Source organism: Erigeron canadensis, chromosome 6, assembly GCF_010389155.1.
Source record: "Erigeron canadensis isolate Cc75 chromosome 6, C_canadensis_v1, whole genome shotgun sequence".
Taxonomy (NCBI): domain Eukaryota; kingdom Viridiplantae; phylum Streptophyta; class Magnoliopsida; order Asterales; family Asteraceae; genus Erigeron; species Erigeron canadensis.
In genome coordinates this window covers 43,973,739-43,986,302 of record NC_057766.1, presented here as the reverse complement: position 1 = coordinate 43,986,302, position 12,564 = coordinate 43,973,739, and the positions used below count along the sequence as shown (strand labels likewise).

General features: G+C 35.2%; 3 protein-coding genes across 4 annotated transcripts; 1 reads left to right on the top strand and 2 right to left on the bottom strand.

Annotated features, from left to right (window-relative positions):
- On the bottom strand, window positions 1-3,090 carry LOC122603872 (pentatricopeptide repeat-containing protein At4g21190). 2 transcript variants are annotated; one of them, XM_043776707.1, is made up of 6 exons: window positions 2,774-3,090; window positions 2,518-2,626; window positions 1,476-1,574; window positions 1,241-1,384; window positions 914-1,126; window positions 1-531 (listed from the first exon to the last, which is right to left on the bottom strand). In XM_043776707.1, exons 2-6 carry the CDS (start codon window positions 2,605-2,607, stop codon window positions 238-240), a joined length of 840 nt encoding a protein of 279 aa, XP_043632642.1. In that variant the 5' UTR covers window positions 2,608-2,626; window positions 2,774-3,090; the 3' UTR covers window positions 1-237. The 2 variants fall into 2 exon arrangements, with proteins under 2 accessions (XP_043632642.1, XP_043632643.1); XM_043776708.1 differs by having other exon boundaries at window positions 2,518-2,608; window positions 2,774-3,089.
- Window positions 3,091-5,015: 1,925 nt separating this feature from the next.
- Window positions 5,016-7,139, top strand: LOC122603410 (40S ribosomal protein S10-1-like). The gene is made up of 5 exons (XM_043776101.1): window positions 5,016-5,127; window positions 5,231-5,279; window positions 5,347-5,620; window positions 5,763-5,898; window positions 6,918-7,139. Exons 1-5 carry the CDS (start codon window positions 5,125-5,127, stop codon window positions 6,996-6,998), a joined length of 543 nt encoding a protein of 180 aa, XP_043632036.1. The 5' UTR covers window positions 5,016-5,124; the 3' UTR covers window positions 6,999-7,139.
- A 1,476-nt stretch (window positions 7,140-8,615) lies between these two features.
- On the bottom strand, window positions 8,616-12,174 carry LOC122603346 (heat shock protein 83). The gene is made up of 2 exons (XM_043776020.1): window positions 11,777-12,174; window positions 8,616-10,669 (listed from the first exon to the last, which is right to left on the bottom strand). Exons 1-2 carry the CDS (start codon window positions 12,054-12,056, stop codon window positions 8,838-8,840), a joined length of 2,112 nt encoding a protein of 703 aa, XP_043631955.1. The 5' UTR covers window positions 12,057-12,174; the 3' UTR covers window positions 8,616-8,837.
- Window positions 12,175-12,564: the final 390 nt, after the last annotated feature.

Sequence of the window (12,564 nt, the reverse complement as noted above, 5' to 3'; positions counted from 1 at the left end):
TGCAAAAATCAAAACGATTTATACTCAAATTTGGACACCATACTTATCATTATCATTTACACATGTAATTGATCTGGTATACTAATACTCCGTTAATAATTTCATGTATTATACTCGTATTCCAACTGACATAGAGTACAATAAGGATTACAGAAAATTAACAAGGAAGTCCTAATCACCTCATATATTTCCAGCTATCATTGTACCAAAGGAAAATTATTCACCATGTTCATCCAGCTATAGAAGATCATTTTCATCCACTTCATATTGATCTGAGCTGGATTCCTCGTCATTTGCTTCATTGCTAACCTCAATGACCTCTTTGTTATCATTTTCAGGTTGTTTTAGATTCTGTGATCGGATTTTAACACGTTTCCCTTTTATGTATCTATACTCCCATTTAGGTGGAGGGTATTTCTTCAACAACTTTTGGTACTTGTCCAACATTCCTAACTTTTGAAATACATCTCCAACCATGTTAACGATTGAAACAGTAGGTCGGATACCAAGTTCTTCCATATCAGCAAAAACCTAATAGCAAATTCAAGAGTGTTAAATAGATATCAAACAAACGAATAGACCGCTCGATTTTGACCCATTTACATTTGAATGGGTCGATCTGGATCATAATTTGGTCTCTAAATGGTTCAAATAGAAAAATATAGCTTAAAGGGGAAAGAGTCGAAAGTCGACCGCCCCAAATTGTTTTATTCAAAGATATAGATTTAGTATTACAATTAGTCAATTATATTGTTTTTCTGATCAATAGTCAATTACATTGTTTTTCAAAAGTGTTAGCAGATCAATCCACTACAACCCTGTTTCAGTACTAAAAATGACCCTTTAACTAACCAATCCGACCCTCCGATTTTGCCACTTGATTAGTGATAACTGATAAGGAAGGCAAAAGTACCTCAAACATCTTGTCATGCATTTGCCTCTGGTAATAAATGGTAATCATTCTATCAAAGAACATTCGAGGCATACTTTCTAAGTTATCAGAGAATAACTTCGACCATAATTCTTCGGCTTCATCGATTCTTCCATCCTCCGCCAATGCATATAACAATAAATAATAGCTCCCCATTGTCCTTCCTTGGCCTTTGCTTAGCATCCACTTGGTCACCTTTTACACATTTAATTTAGAAAAAATTTCACGAAACTCAAACAGCAAACTGAAATAACGGACAAAAAGAAAGGAAAATAAAAAATGTTACACGGAGTCACAGTCACTTCTTACTTGTATTATCCTTTTCCATTCCTTCTCATATTCTAGTGCTTTTAATGCTTTTTTTACGGTAATCAAAGGAAATTCCAGATCCCATGCAATGAAAGAATCAAGAGCCCCATAGACTTCCTCTTTGACATTTGATAATCCCTTTATCTGGTACAAAATGATGAAAACCCAGTTTAAACATCATAAAGGCTATTATTATAGAACCAATTACTCTAAGACTAGTAAACACAAAACGTACACATTCGACAAGTTTTAACGATTTAGAAACAGTTCCGATTTTGGGTCTTGTTTTCCAAACTCGTGGATATCTTGGCCGAGGACCTTTCGCTGCACATACCTGGAATTTGCTACAACTGATGTAAAAAAGAGGGACGAAAATCAAGAAATCAAAAGTAATGATCATGTAATACTTTCTGACAACAACAATACTTGCAGATACAAACAATAATTGCATATTTAAGGGAACAGTTTAGATGGACATTTATATAGACATTCATTTCTATCTTCGTCAACCTGTCTATTAACTCAAGTTATAAGGAATTCGAGTATGACATGCCAACGCCTACAGAAACCGCAAACCAGTTGGCATTCTTCATGAGAAGATTCAGTTAAAACAAGCCATGCCGTAAGATTCGTGACAGAAACTCGTAACACATGTCACACTTTACAAGAATTCAGGAAGCACGTGTACCCAAACGGGAGGTCCCAGAATGGATATAAACCTTAACAGTTGGTTATTAGAGGTAAGCCTAATTGTTATCCAAACTTTGAAAAGGTAGCTGATCTGACAAAGAAACAGACATACCATTTAATGCAAAACGGAAAAGAGAGGTGGTGATTTGGCTTCCCTAGTGAGGAAAAAAAGGTCCGAAGTTCCCATCAAATGAATTAGATCCTAAAACTAATAACTCATTTATTATCATGAAAAGCTCAACTACTGATGGCGCTTAACCATGTACTGCAACAACCCAGTTTCTCATATTTCATGACAGCCATTGAAATCCCTACTTTCATATTATAATAGTTGAATATCAGACTAACATCTAAACCTTCTAAGAACACTCATGATAAGTGGTTCCGGATAACCATCACCAAAACTACAGATTTAGCAAGACGCAGCAGCGTTCACAAACTCATTTCGCTTCTAATTTTCTACCGCGATAGTTACTTTTTAAGGGCAAAAAGCATCAGATTTTAACAGTGGAATCTACAAACTTGACCTAACATGCCAACGAGCTATTTATCTGATTCGATTAATAGTTCAGTAGAGTAAGGCTTACCACAAAGTTGCTAGCTTTCTTTGGGAATTCAATGAATGGCAATCTCCCAATTAAATTTGGTGTAGCGTAGTAGCAGCTCAACATAAGCATCCTGACAACAAAAAAAAAACTGAAAGAAAATAAAAGCTATGTAAAAATCATTCTCAGAGGCAAAATATCAAACAGTTGCAGTGCACAATTTTATTTTAAAATAATATAGGAAATTGACAATTTTACAAGTCAAAAAATGTAAATATATTTAAAGAATGACACTTACGAGGCTGACTGATAGAGCTTGAAATTCACTCCGCAAGTGCAACCATCGAGTTTACTGCAGGTGCTCAGATGTAGAGGAAGAGCACCGAGCCAGAGAGCGACGGAAGAAAGACCAAAGTATAAAGCTCTAAATGCTCCGAGAAATTGTTTCAGGGGTTTGTTGGCGGGTGGTGTTATCTCCGTTTGGGCGAGCAGCAGGGGCTATTGGTGATTAGGGTTGATATGCGAGATATGTGGATGCACCCTGTTACTGTAAAATGACAGTGTGTTATTATTAAGACGACTTGAGTAATTCGAAGGGCTTTGGTCTAGCAGTATGTGAGGTTAGTTCGATAGTGGATGAATTCTAAATATTTGTGGTTTTATATGGTACAACTGTTTTCATATGGTTACGCAATCCAACGACGATGGTAATAGTGACGCGGGGTGATGATGGTGATGATAGCGTCAACGAATAACGACAGTGGCGGGTGGTGGGCGGCAATAGTAGTGAATGTAAAAATAAATGACGTTAAAGTAAGTAGTATAGTTATTTTTAAATATTGAAAATTTATGTTGTAAATTATTTCATTAAGATATTATAAGTATATAGGCAGAGATGTTTATCTTAAAATTAATAAAAGAAATGAATATTTTAGATATTTCATTGAGATTTTCTAAAAACCGTTTCCTTTATTATGTATTATAGGTAAATTAAAAAATCATCTTATGTTTGGCAAATTGTGATTGGTTATGAAATTATTAAATAAAATGACTCGACGAGACATTTTTGTTATTTTGAGACTACAACAAATGTGTGAAATGAAATATTGTCTCAATCTGTAAAAGGCATGGGTAAATAGTTAATTTACCTATAAATAAATTTTTTTTTGACCAAAAAATGACCATATGTAAAATCTGTTTATGAAAACTTAAAAAACTTATTAGGGTTATCCAGTTCAAATTCAAAATGTTCATTATTTGAACTTTGTACTTCACAAGCAATAAAAATTCCCAAATACAACCAACTGTTAATAACTATTGCAGGCTTGCAGCAATAACGAATGTTCTTTCAAAAAACCACATGTTCCTGAACTTCATGAACAAAGGACATGGTCTTCAATCCAAAGGTAATTTATCTTACTGTATTGTTGTCCTCTACCCTTTGGCCATAATAGATTCCATAGAAAAGATCAAGTTCACTACACGGTCATTGTTGATTTTAGTAGTTCATTCTTTCATCGTGATTAGACTAAATCATAGTTTTGTTGCTCATATATAATGTCTAAAGTGTGTTTTTTATGATTGAAAATCTCACATATCAATAACTTATAAGATTAGAATACTATTGAAGCATTTCATTTTTGTAATCAAGCTTGACATTTGGTTATTTGAGCACAATATTTGGACAACTGATTTCTTTTTAATTTGTCGGGCATTTGGGTTTAGAGAAATAGAGAATTATTTCTTGCCTTAATTGTAATGTATGAACAAGATGTAGCATTTTTTTTTTTTGCCCTATATGTGGAATACAAGTATTTCAAATTATGGAGAAAATGTTTTAGTAGATGGGATACAAATAATTTCTTGATCTATCAAGAGTTTATTTGTGACTTTTAGTATTTTTGGATGATTTTGAGCGTTATTCGCTTGTCTTGGCAATTTCAATGGTGGGTGTTTGTAGTTTTTGCTACAACTTACAAGCAATGATAGTTGACACTTATGTATGATAGGTAAGATAGATTTGTGTGAATGGAAAAAAGTGATTTTGTTGTAAGTACTTAGAAATTTTTTAAAAAAATCAATCTTAAGTATGACTTAAGTTTTTAAAACTTTATAAATAAATGTCCCGTTAAAGTGAATGATAGTTTTAAAAGTATGTTTGGACCTCTCTAAGATTATCCTTTTATGTCAAATGAGATAACAGATCATTGTCTAAATACAGTAAATCATGTTAAATTAAAGAGAAACAATCAATCAATCCTTCTAATAAAATAACTTAAAAGTTATAGGATGGTGACAAGTTATAGGATGGTGACATATGGAAAAATGAAGGGACAAAATTAAGAAAGAGAACACATGTCACATTCTTATAGTCTTAAGAAGATTTTTAGGCTATATTATTGGGAGGATTTATCATTTTTCATAAATAAAATGTGGTAGATATAATTGGAAAAAAATGAAAAGGCCCGGCCCGGATAATTCAAGAGCCCAAAAAAACGGGCTTTAAATTTAACAACCAAAAGTCGATCCGCACAACAACACCTTATCTAAGTAGGGTTCTCTTTTGTTTTTCTTTTTCACAAACACAAACAACACAACCTTCCTCTCTAACTCTCGTCCATTCGCCGTCTTGAAGCAGCCGCCGCAGTCATGGTAGTTCTCCCTTTTCATTTGTTGAAAAAATAATATCATGAAACAATCATTATCTATAGTTATTAATTATATATGTTTCTTTTTGTGTGTGTAAAATCTACAGATCATCCCTGACAAGAACCGCAAAGCCATATCCAAATACCTCTTCCAAGGTATCATTTTTATCTAGTTCTGCAAATCTAACAAATTGATAATAATAAATTAATTGCTGTTATGCAGAGGGAGTGTGTTTTGCAAAGAAGGATTACAATTTGGCAAAACATCCAGAAATAGATGTACCAAATTTGCAGGTGATAAAGCTGATGCAAAGCTTCAAATCAAAGGAATACGTCAAGGAAACATTTGCGTGGATGCATTACTACTGGTATCTCACTAACGACGGCATTGAGTTTTTGAGGACTTACTTGAACCTCCCTTCTGACATTGTCCCCGCTACTCTCAAGAAGTCTGCCAAGCCTCTTGGCCGCCCCATGGGCGGCGGTGATCGCCCTCGGTATATTTTATTTTTTCCCAATTATTTTACAGTTTCAGCACTGTCTACATATTGTTCATGTCTTTATAAAAAGAAGATTGATGTGATTTTTAAATGGAAATGATGTGGTTTAATTTATGGGGTTTTGTGTGAATATGTGTAGTGGCCCACCAAGGGAAGGGGATAGACCGAGGTTCGGTGATAGGGATGGATACCGTGGTGGACCTAGAGGACCTGCTGGAGATTTTGGTGGAGACAAAGGTGGCGCTCCAGCTGATTACCAGCCTGCTTTCAACAGGGTAATGTTTTTCACTATTTTTTGTGCTTATTCATATGCTGTTTATCATATCTGGTTCGACTTGTGTAATGCTTTGACTGTTGTTTGTGATATCTGTTTATAGCAATTGATTTTTTGTGTTTATTCATTGCTTGCTTGTTTATGTTGGAGTTGATTTGCCAGTCATTTGTATCATTTTCGTGCCTACTGGCAATTTCATTCCAAGTTTTTGAATCGACCCTGTTAATTATATGTTATTCGATTTGGAAATGTTTGTCTTGGCATTCATTTATGGTGCCACAAAGTCAGTGAGAATACGAATCTTTTAGCATGTGTGCATTACCATGGTATGCTAGTTAACTTTGAAATGTTGTCAGGCCAAGCTCATATGTTAAGTCATGCTGCCTGTGATCTTTTTCTGTTTTTTCTTACTTGTAATTTGTGGAACCCTCCCAAACTTATATCGGTCATTTGATTAGATTACCATAGACACAGTTTTGGTTGGCACATTGCAATAGATATGTTGCAAGTACTCGATAAAGATTATATACATTATATACATGTGTAACTAATGAAATTTGAATTAGACAAAACTGTCCAGACAAGGAATCATATTGGTTCTTTAGATGAATGTCTCATATATAAATTTAAAAGGTATATGGTTTTCTTCAATCTCTTGTTTCAAGTTCTAGGTGGTGCTTCTTATATTTTGCATATATGTATGCAGCTCTGATTGTGTGCTTATTAAGTAATAAGCACTATAGCTGCAAACATTTTTTTTCCTTTTACAATTGTACCAATGTTTTTGCACTAAAGCATGACACGGTACAAACCACACTTTCACCACTTACTGAACACTGCTCATAGATAAGCAAGAATATTGTATGTTTGATCTGTAAAGTTAGCGTGCTTTAGACTTACTTATTTATAAGATATGTTTGATCTGTGAAGTTAGTGTGCTTTAGACTAACTTATATACTAAGAGAGTGAAGGTTGCTATTTACAATCTGTGACTTAACTGTAATAAACTATAATTTGCAGGGTCCTGGAGGGAGGCCTAGCTTTGGTCGTGGAGGTGGTGGTTATGGTGGTGCTGCTCCACCAAGCCCAAGCTTTTCTTAAAACGTTTTGTGCTATGCTGTCCAATTCGAGTTTTATGGATGCTTAATGATGTAACTGTTATAGAACCTGGGATTGACAATTTTGTCTAGTTTTGAATATCGTATGTTTTTAAATGTTAAGATTATCTTTGGTGTTGTGTTATTTGTAACTGTTTCTATCTCTGGTATGTTGGCATTTAAACATGATCACCCGTTACATTTGGATGAGCAATTGCCTTCAATTCTTGTTTAACGTTTTGCCATGGTCCCTAAAACGTTAGCCGGCAATGCCATCAACTCATCCATGTGGTTTTGCTAGATTTACAACTTTATTCAGTGCAACACATCAAGCCTCGTTCTATATATTTTTTATTTTCTGAATCAAATGCACTGTTTAGTTTTTCTTGAAGACCTATGCTTGTATCTCTGCCATTGGCTCATTTAAGTCCCAAAATACCAGAATTTAACTTTAAACTCTCAAACATTTATATTACTAAGACTTGTCGATATAAAGTATGATGAATGGTCTGGGTGGCTTTGCTTGCATATAATTTCTGTACAAGAGCAACTACTACTAGGTTATATGAAAAAAGGTTTCTTGTTGTAGTTCTAGGTTTCCTAACGTTGCTGTCATGGAGTCCTTTTTTCTTTTTCAATTGTTAGTTTCAAAATAATTGCTTGCTTTTTTAAAAGAAAAGTTAAATAAGTAGGTTCATTTTGTAGGATTAATTTAAAAGTAAGATGCCACAATTTGAGTTTCTTGCAGCGGATACCATCTAACCAGACTTCGTTTCTCTTTCTCTTACTGATATCGATATGTCATTCTAGAGATCCAAAACACCATACAAAATCATATTAGTGTACCGACTTGAAGCATGACTCATGTAGTCATGTTCAATTGAACTTTGGACTTCTAATATGGTCATGTTAGTGCTATGTTTAATAGAACATAGTTACATACCAGGAGTTTGCAGATGAAACAGAGATCATTAAAATCATGTGATATTGCGATTTCTTTATGAAATACATCCACTATTTTTCTGAAGCAATATACCTTTGCCATTCTGAACTAAACAGTAAAACAGCTGACATAGTTGAAGTTTTCAGCAGTGTGTTGTATAATATGGTGCTTCAACTAATACGGTGACGATGTTTTAACGAACTGGATGAAACTATCATCTGTAGTTACTGTGCAGAATTATATAAGAGAATATTGTGATTAGATGCCAGTTCATTCGTTGGTTCACCCATAAACATGAGATGGCTAGAGAATGGTTAATTCATTGGTCCAAACTTGAGATTGCTCGACCCACACAGACAATGCGAGATATGACTTGCTGAAATGCAAATCAAATACAGTCATGCGGCAAATAGATGACAGATATAGGATTATCATAGTGTTTGGATACGGCATGTTGATCCCTTTTACTGCTTTAGAGGGAACTTTTGAACTTCAATTTTAACCATTTGCGGCAATTTAGAAATACGATTAATAATTGTGAAAACAAGGTTAGCGATTGCCCATTTTCACCATAATAGGTAACAAGCCTTCTCTGCGTATCTCTTGTATGTTAATCAGTTAATGCAGTTTTCAAGTAAAGAAAGAATCATATAAAAAGTAAATCCAAAACACACAAGATAAACTGAACCAGGATATATTCCAACGACGTTCTAACAGTACAAAAACCAGAAATATTCACTTTTTATCTCCATCAGACCCGAACACACTAAAACAGTTTCGAAGACAAAGATAAAACATCTTAAAACACTAGACATGAAGAAAAAAGACTCATTTTAGAAGACCATTTGAACAAAACTCTGAACGGACCGATTGCTCTTCTTCCCCAGCAACCAACAGCCTCTAATCAACTTCCTCCATCTTACTCTCCTCAGCAGCTTCCTCCTCCAAAGCAGGCATTTCAGCATCATCGCCGGTTTCTTCCTCCTCAATGCTCAGACCCAATTTCAGCATCCTGTGGATCCTTCCTCCAAACATGTTAGGGTCCTCCAAGCTGAATCCAGATGTTAGCAGAGCAGTCTCAAACAGAAGCATCACCAAATCCTTGACAGATTTGTCGTTCTTGTCCGCCTCAGCTCTCTTCCTAAGCTCCTCCATGATGGGATTGTCAGGGTTGATCTCCATAGTCTTCTTGCTAGACATGTAGGAACCCATGGTGGTATCCCTTAGAGCTTGTGCCTTCATAATTCTCTCCATGTTAGCCGTCCACCCATACTCCCCAGTCACCAAACAGCAGGGGGAGTCCACAATCCTATCAGAAACCACAACTTTCTCCACCTTGTCACCCAATATGTCCTTCATTGTCTTGCACAAATTCTCAAAAGACTTCTTTTTCTCCTCCCTCTTCTGCTTCTCTTCCTCTGTTTCGTCATCAAGCTTCAACCCTTCCTTTGTTGCAGACACAAGCTTCTTCCCATCATACTCCTTCAACTGCCCAACCGAATACTCATCAATAGCGTCCACCATGAACAGAACTTCATAACCTTTCTTCTTGAGTTTCTCCAAGAACGGAGAGTTCTCAACAGCTTTTTTGCTCTCTCCAGTGATGTAATAGATGTCCTTTTGACCTTCCTTCATTCTGGTAACATAGTCCTTCAGGCTGGTCATTTCATCACCACTCTTTGTTGAATGGTACCTGAGCAAATCAGCCAGCTTGGCCCTGTTCTGGCTATCCTCATGGACTCCCAATTTCAGATTCTTTGAAAAGGCTTCATAGAATTTGTTGTAGTCCTCCTTGTTCTCTGCAATCTCGTTGAACATCTCAATGCATTTCTTGACAAGATTCTTCCTGATGACCTTAAGGATTTTGTTCTGCTGGAGCATTTCACGAGAGATGTTGAGTGGCAAGTCATCAGAGTCCACAACACCCTTGACAAATCCAAGCCACTCAGGAATCAACTCTTCACAGTTGTCCATGATGAACACCCTCCTGACATACAACTTAATGTTGTTCATCTTCTTACGGGTGTCAAACAGATCGAATGGAGCCCTCTTAGGCACAAAGAGGATCGCCTTGAACTCAAGCTGTCCTTCAACAGAGAAGTGCTTCACTGCTAGATGGTCCTCCCAGTCATTGGTCAAGCTCTTGTAGAAAGAAGCATATTCGTCCTTTGTAATCTCCTCTGGTTTGCGCAACCAGATTGGTTTCTGCTTGTTGATGAGCTCCCATTCATGAGAAACCTCTTTGATCTTTTTCTTCTTGCCTTTCTCTTTTTCTTTCGCTTCATCAACTTCCTCAATGTCACCTTCCTCTTCTTTCTTAGGCTCATCATCTTCATCATCACTGATCTCCTTCTCAGTTGTTTTCTCGGTCCACAGATAGATCGGATAGCTAATGAACTCAGAGTGCTTTTTCACCAAATCCTTGATTCTCCTTTCCTCAAGGTACTCCATCTGATCCTCTTTGAGGAACAAAGTGATCTTGGTTCCCCTGCCAAGCTGCTCACCCTCAGTATCCCTAGTAACCGTGAATGAACCACCAGCTTGAGACTCCCAAATGTACTGCTCATCATCATTGTGTTTTGTAGTCACAATGACTTTCTCAGCAACCAAATAAGCAGAATAGAAACCAACACCAAACTGCCCAATCATGCTCACATCAGCCCCAGCTTGGAGTGCCTCCATGAATTCCTTTGTTCCAGACCTCGCAATTGTTCCTAGATTGTTCACCAAATCTGTAGACACACACAACAATGACACAATTAGACTCCAATGATAGATCACTTCCCATTACCAACACAAGCTTTTACTGACATAACCAACAAAATTTTAATTTCAGAATAAAAATCCCCCTAAATAAGACCCCCTGCAGCCACAACATTACCAGCTTTTACTGACATAACCTACTTTCATATATTCCGTCCCAATTTAAATGTCCATGTTTGACTTTCCAAGTCTTTTTCTCGTAACTTTGACCATTAATATAATTGTTTATGTTTTATAATACTTGGCGAAAGTTATATGATTATAAAATACATTGAAAACTTAATCGATTCATATATATTATAACAAGTATTACATAATACAAATAGAATTTTAGATGATCAAAGTTTACCATGAAAGACCAAAAATGTCAAACTATGACATTTAAACTGGGACGGAGGAACATGACCCCAAAAAAAAAATACATCATAAGTACGAAGCTAAAATGCACAATTTCAAGCACGCACTCATGTACTAATATACTCCCAACTAAATAATTGACTTTATTATAGATTAGTCTACACTAATCAAGACTAGACACATAACTATAACTAGAAAAAATCAATAATCACAACTGATACTAGACTATTCCTTGATAACTAGGAAAAAAACATTATAAATAACGGAGTCCTATGTTACTTCATCATAATTCATATAAAACTCAACAATCAACATAGCGACAGCCTACATGCCTATATTTAACTGCTAACAAAATTCCGTAAAATATTCTATAAATTCCTTCATAACTAGAAAAAATATCAATATAAATCAAAGCAGAGACAAGACTATATGTCAATTTATACAAAACCCGCATATACATACATGCCTATAATTAACTAAATAATATATTGATAACAATGGTTTTTTTATATATATATTTTTTCTAAATTCCTTCTTAACCAGGAAAAAATCAATATATAAATTAATAGCTGTAATTTACAATAAAAAAAACCTAAAATAAAAAACGAATAGTATCAAACTTATGAGTTATAGTAAAAATTATGCCATGCATGTTTATATAAGCTGACAGTAGTATTATCAAATCAATACATAAATAGATAGAGAAAAAAGTAATATACCTGCTTTAGTCATTCCAACACCGCTATCGATGATTGATAAAGTTTTGTTAACCTTATCGGGAACGATCCTAATGAAGAGCTCCGGCTGCGCATCCAGTTTGCTCTTATCAGTCAAGCTTTCGAACCGGATTTTATCCAACGCATCTGAAGAATTGCTAATCAATTCACGAAGGAAGATCTCCTTGTTGCTGTAGAAAGTGTTGATGATTAAGCTCAACAACTGATTGATTTCTGCCTGGAATGCAAACGTCTCTGCATCTGCCATCTGTACTTCCGCCATTCAATTAACCAAAGATTTTTTTTTATATAAAAGATTAATTGAGAGTTTTATATTATATAATGTGTGCTTAAACTGTAGAGAGAGATTGTGTGAATTTCAGTTTTCCGATGAGGGAAAGAGATGAATTTGGGTGGGATTTATATGGAGAAGGAGAAAGGTGGTGGTGATTCTAGGTTCTTCTACGGGGCAATAGGTTCGGAGTGTGGTTCGGGACTGTTCTGGATGCTTCCATCCCCCTTCTCGAGTTGTTTCTATAATATTCACTCCATTCTTAATTTTTTTTTCATTTAAGAAAGGAAATGATAAAAAAACTCTTTCAAATCTTTTATTTTATAAAAAAAATGATAGGAAATAATAGGATAAAATAGGTGTTTTAAAACTAAAAGTTTTTTTTGTTAATTTGGCATAATTTGGTTAGAAAGGAAATGATACATATATAAAATTACTATTTCACCCTTCACTTCACATCTATTTTTTTTTTCAAAAATGCTATATTTGTAAAATTATA

Bases quoted from the DNA above. Each gene is read 5' to 3' on its own strand.
- LOC122603872 (XM_043776707.1), bottom strand. From the start codon at position 2,607: ATGCTTATGTTGAGCTGCTACTACGCTACACCAAATTTAATTGGGAGA. The intron at 1,127-1,240 runs GTAAGAAGTGAC...AATGTGTAAAAG, and splicing joins AATGGAAAAGGATAATACAA to GTGACCAAGTGGATGCTAAG. The intron at 532-913 runs GTACTTTTGCCT...ATTTGCTATTAG, and splicing joins TGCATGACAAGATGTTTGAG to GTTTTTGCTGATATGGAAGA.
- LOC122603410 (XM_043776101.1), top strand. The intron at 5,621-5,762 runs GTATATTTTATT...GAATATGTGTAG, and splicing joins GGCGGCGGTGATCGCCCTCG to TGGCCCACCAAGGGAAGGGG. The intron at 5,899-6,917 runs GTAATGTTTTTC...TATAATTTGCAG, and splicing joins ACCAGCCTGCTTTCAACAGG to GGTCCTGGAGGGAGGCCTAG.
- LOC122603346 (XM_043776020.1), bottom strand. From the start codon at position 12,056: ATGGCGGAAGTACAGATGGCAGATGCAGAGACGTTTGCATTCCAGGCA. The intron at 10,670-11,776 runs GTATATTACTTT...GTGTGTCTACAG, and splicing joins TGTTGGAATGACTAAAGCAG to ATTTGGTGAACAATCTAGGA.